The 5,588-nt window shown below is 31.9% G+C and overlaps 1 protein-coding gene and 1 long non-coding RNA gene across 2 annotated transcripts in view; both read right to left on the minus strand.

The window, feature by feature from the left end:
* LOC106335779 (nucleolin 1-like) overlaps window positions 1-229 on the minus strand; it is a 25,878-nt gene extending 25,649 nt beyond the window's left edge. The window contains exon 1 of the mRNA XM_013774395.1: window positions 28-229. Coding sequence (XP_013629849.1) covers window positions 28-114 — 87 coding nt within the window. The 5' untranslated portion in view covers window positions 115-229. The remainder of the gene's footprint in view (window positions 1-27) is intronic.
* A 3,798-nt stretch (window positions 230-4,027) lies between these two features.
* Window positions 4,028-4,899, minus strand: LOC106335782. The gene is made up of 3 exons (XR_001268769.1): window positions 4,874-4,899; window positions 4,160-4,489; window positions 4,028-4,084 (listed from the first exon to the last, which is right to left on the minus strand). It is a non-coding gene; the product is annotated as an uncharacterized LOC106335782 (long non-coding RNA).
* Window positions 4,900-5,588: the final 689 nt, after the last annotated feature.

The raw sequence follows: 5,588 nt of genomic DNA on the forward strand, positions 1-5,588 counted from the left end.
TTAGATGCGCGGAGAAGAAAAACTCACCGTGTACGGAGCAGAAACCCGAGAAGAAGATTCGGATCTCTCCATCGAGGCGTTGATCATACGAGAAGAAGGTTCGGATCTCTCCATGGACTTTGATAAGATCGATACTTTTGTCTTTAGGGATTTTAGGAAGAATATCTTATTTTCTGGCTCAGACTTTCAGGAACTTTATACTTGGTTTTTTTTTTTTGGGTTCAAATTATACTTAGTGATTTAAAGGTTATTATTAATTATTAATATAAATATATAGCTAAGCAAAATAAAAAGAACATAAAAGGCACCGTTCTTTTTTTTTGGTACGTTGGATAAAAGATAGTGGATGGTATTTGTGGTAAAAACTTTAAAAAGTACTGTAGAGAAAAATGAAATTTTTCGGAAAGAGAAATGTAAAACGCAAATAGATTTTTTTGAAGGTTGAAGAAAAACGATAGTGGAGAGCTTTTCTGGTAAAATAGTTGTACAGAAAAGAGTAGGGTACAGAAAAATGAAGCTTTTCGGAAAGAGAAATGTAAAAAAGCAAATATATATTTTTGTAGGTTGAAGAAAAAAAGATAGTGGAGAGCTTTTCTGATAAAATAGTGGTCAGAGTCTTTTGAAAAACGCTCATCATGCGATGCAATGTAAGAGGAAACGCCTCGTGCTGGGACCCACAAATATCAATATCCTGAACAACCGTTTATGGAGCAACTCGATTATAATTTTTATGTGATTAATTTACTTTAATTGAATGGAATAATCATTCTACCAATCCCAAAAATAATTAGATACTCTCTCCGTTCCAAAATAAATGATGTTTTGAAGAGTTTTTGATGCTTCAAAATACATGATGTTTTGATGTTTTTATATTAATTTTAGTGTCATTAAAATCTGTGTGACCAATTATGTTTTATAGTTTTTTTGATGATTGGTTAAATTAGTTTTTGTTTATATTTTTAATGATATTTTTTAGATAAAAGTGTATGTCTTAATTCTTGTGCAATTAACTAAAACATCAACTATTTTGAAACAGAAGGAGTAAAATACAGAGAAAAAAAGTGTTCTTTAACAAATTTGTTAATCAATGAATAAAATAAACTTTATTATATTTTTGATGTATTTCACTTTCACTATTTTATTTATTTTTAATTCACTGGTTTCTATTAGTTCACCAATCACAGTTTCTATATATATGTTTTAAAGCTACAAAATATTTAGTTTTAAATATGTGTAATACACAGAATAAATTAGTGCCAATGTTCTTTTGTGTACATAGAGAAATAGAGAAAGAAACTCACCATATACGGAGTAGAAACCCGAGAAGATTCGGATCTTTCCATGAAGAAGAACAATACTTTTATTTTTAGAGATTTAGGAAGGATGGCTCTTTTTTGGAGGGGGAGGGGCAATAAGCTATTTATAATACCATTTCTTTTGTTTTATATCAATCGTATTAATTTACCAAAATAATTTAAATCAACAGACTAAAATTAAAACAGAAAACATATTTTTAGGAGATATTTTTATAAAAAACTGTATATTTAACAATTTAAAGGTTATAATATAAATTTGCATCTAAAGTAAAAAACTTACGATCTCTACCGATCATGCTTTTAGATAATATAATAAATTGGACAGTCTTTACATAGTTTTTATATCATAAACTGATAAAATTACTTAATTTAGTTATGCTAATATATTATGTTTTACCAAAGTTACATTCTTAACTAAGTCTTATACTTTCAGAAATAGACTTTAAATGAATATAAATCCAGTAATCATTATTAAAAAATCTTGCACATAAATAATTTATTTAAAATAAAATAGGAATATATAATAAATAAAACATGAAACCATATTTACTTATAAGAATACTACAATTAGTTTTTAAATTTATGATACACTAATTATATTTAAAATATTTATTCAAAAATAAATATAAAAGATATGAAATGAAAGTAAAACTACCAGTTATCATAAAAAGTTATCAGATCTAAAAGTTAGTTTTTAACTTTTTATGTATGCTAGTGGTGACACATTAAATGTCATAATTTAGTATTTAATATAACTCTATATATAAATAGAATTATAAATATGAAAATCTATTAGTTACTCTTTTTTTTTTTTCCAACTATTTTTATTATTAATTATAAAAGGCCAAGCCTAAACAAAAAAGGGGCCAAACAAGACACCTATGGACCCAAAGTCACAAACCTAAAGCCCAAAGATAGGGTACCAATCCCAAAGCCCAAAAACCCACACAAGCCCAAAACAAACAGACACGCCATTATCCTCACGCGACGCGTTTAATGCGTAAGTGGACACGTGTTGATCCCTCAGACAACGAGGAACACGTGTCGAACGGCCCTCACGTCTTCACCGCCAAGAGGTTCTCCGCCGGAGAAAACTGGAGTTATTCACCGGAGAGATTCCGAGAACAATCTCGACAACGAAACCTCTTCACCACCACATACGAACCGGAAACAAGCTGTTCCACCATGAACAGCCATCGCCACATCTCGAGGCTCTTAGAAACACTTACGGATCTACAAAACACCAGAGAATCTTAAACCGCCTACAATCGATCCATCGCCATCTAGAAGATATGTCGGAGATTGAGATCGAGAGGCTGGAAAACTGAAGTTCTGTTTCGTAGATCCAAGAAATCCGGCGGCGTAAGGCAAAGGGCCTCCACACCCCAGAGTCATAAGCCGGAGGTGGCGGAGCTATAGAATCCTCCCCATCCCGGAGCCAGAAGAAACGAACATAAATCATATCGAAAGAGAAACCATTTCCCGATCGACGGTGGTACAGAGAAACCACATGCCGATCCGATATTTTTTCCAAAAATCTTTTGTAGAGAGAGGTCGGAGGATTTTTCTCTCTCTACTGCTACTCCATACGAGTATAAATCTATTAGTTACTCTTAAAAATCTGTGTATATAAAAAAATAAGCAGAAAAATATCAAAGAATTGTCTTTACGAAGCATTGACTTCTTAGCATTGAAAAGATTTTTTGGAGTGACCCACTTTTAGTTATGAATCAGTTATTTCTTACCGATAATGCCATTTAGAACCAAAATACAGAAACAGAATCCTTCACGCGTTTCTATAAGTGATTAGGTCTTTATCATCATGATTGCATTGAACTTTGTCTAGTAGACACAATTGCATTTTAATATTTATAGTGTTCACATATTATCCATTCTCATATAATTTTATTAGAAGCTGTCGCATTACACCACTAGGAGTACTTGATATTATATACTATAGTATATTAGATTTTGTCACAGATGTTATATCATATACTGTATAATATAATAGATTTGTCGTTGGTTTCTCTTATTGTATATGTTGTTCATGTAAATAGTTTTCAGCACAAAAGGTCATCACTACAAATATCCAATTACCGAAACAATTAAACGCGTACCGAAAGATGTTGATAAGTTATGAAACAGCAAAAGATGGATCGAAGTAAAGTAACAGAAATCTGTTATATAAATAGGGGGTAGAGATAGAGGCATCGCCATAGCAGGCCCTAGATCATTTCGGCACCGATCACATAATGACATATGCTCCAATCAGCTCGACAAACTCAACGATGATTCCTTGACCCAATTCAACGTTCATGAAGCCACCGTTGATTAACCCAGAACTGTCTCGAAACCTGACAAAAGGAACTCCTTGATAAACGCCTCTTCCAGTAGCGAACATAACATGCAGATTTGGGTAATCATCAAAAAGAAGTTCTAGGAGCGTTGGAGCGTAAATATTCTGCAAAAAAAATATATATATTAATAAATACTTAGAAACCAAAATTCAAGTTAACCAAAATATATATATATATATATATTTAACTTACATTTTCAGGGGCGTTTGCTAAGAACGAAAGTATCGATGGGCAGGTTGGGATTGCCGCTGTAATAGGGGAACGATTCATTGCATTGATGAATGCTTGTTCAAAGTCTTGATTATCATGTCCGTAACTACGAAACGACGGATTCCCCTCTGTAATAGGGGAATGATAGTGATCTAGAGAATGAATTATCATGTCCGTAACTACGAAACGACGAATTCCCCTCTGCATGGAAAAAGAAAGACGAGCTTATTTATAATCAAATAAAAAGAAACTAAAAATTAAGCTAAATTTACGTACCGGAAGTGGGAGTTCCGGGATCCTCATAAATTGAGCAAACAACATTCGATAATCATCATCCAGGACCATACCCTCCAACATCAGGAAGGGCCTAACCGGATCAAAGGAAGAAAGACCCAAGGTGTCTGAAAGCCCTGAAGTCATTCTCATGTAGTTGACCAAGTAGGCCAGAGAGAGGGATTCTGCATCAATTAAGTTCGCAATTCTACATGCCGCATTCATGTGCCGCCTAAGAGAATACGCCCAGCACGTGCCATGAATTTGTATCCACTCGATGTCGTCGACGAGGTGATTAGCATCATTTTCCCAAGTAATGAACAAATCCATATTCTGCAACAGAAAATCAATATATAAGATTTTTAAAATCTAAACCAATACAAATGATTCACCGATTAAGCAATGTCATTTGTTCATGTAAAAAAGAAAAGAAGAAGAAGAAGATTAAGATCACTAAAAACAAATAACTTACATATCTTGCTTGAGAGGAAAAAATATGTTGAAAAAAATGAGAGTGAAGATTTGTGGTTGATATAATGAACTTTTTTTGAATTAAAAAAAAACTAAAGAGTGAAAAGTTTTAAGAGGTAAAATAAACGTAAAAGGTGAATTATCTGTTTTCTTATGTTGAAAGTTAGTTTACGGTCAAAGTTTTCATTGTTCATGTAGAAAATAAAAGACGAATAAGACTAAGATCACTAAAAATAAATAACTTACATATCTTGCTTGAGAGGAAAAATATGTCGAAGAAAATGAGAATGAAGATTTGTGGTTGAAGTGTGGGTTAATATAAAATGAACTTTTTTTGAAGAAAAAAAAAGTAAAAAAGCTGAATAGTGAAAAGTTTTAAGAGGTAAAATAAATGTAAAAGGTGAATTATCAATTTTCGTATGTTGAAAGTTTGTTTTTGCGGTTAAAGTTTTCATAAAAAAAGCTAAATTATCTATTTGCGTACGTTGAATAAATGAGACGGAAAGCAAATTAGTTAAGAGTGCGTATACAAGTTAAAAAATTATCTATTTCGGACGTTGAAAGAGTTTTCTTCTTCTACAAGTAAACTAAATCCAATGTTTCATTACTCAATACTCAATAGTGATTAAAATCTGACTCGTGACTACTAACTGATTTCACAATACTGATCCTTTATATTAAATTAGGAGAGTAGGCGCAATAATATACAACTAGCTACGATAGATACTAACTGATTACATGTATTGAATCAAAACACTATTGGTATCTTAGCGCTCCAATAATCATTTCCAATAATCATTTGATTTTAACATGAACTACTAAATAATCAGAAAGAGATACACGAGTTTGAGTTTAAGTTTAAGTACTAGATGCAAGCAAAAAAAAATGATGAATGAAATGTGCTTAAAGTATGGGTTGATATAATGATTTTTGTTTTTGAAAAAAGGATGTAAAAAGTAAT

The sequence above is a fragment of the Brassica oleracea genome, chromosome C3, assembly GCF_000695525.1.
Source record: "Brassica oleracea var. oleracea cultivar TO1000 chromosome C3, BOL, whole genome shotgun sequence".
In the NCBI taxonomy this organism is placed as follows: domain Eukaryota; kingdom Viridiplantae; phylum Streptophyta; class Magnoliopsida; order Brassicales; family Brassicaceae; genus Brassica; species Brassica oleracea.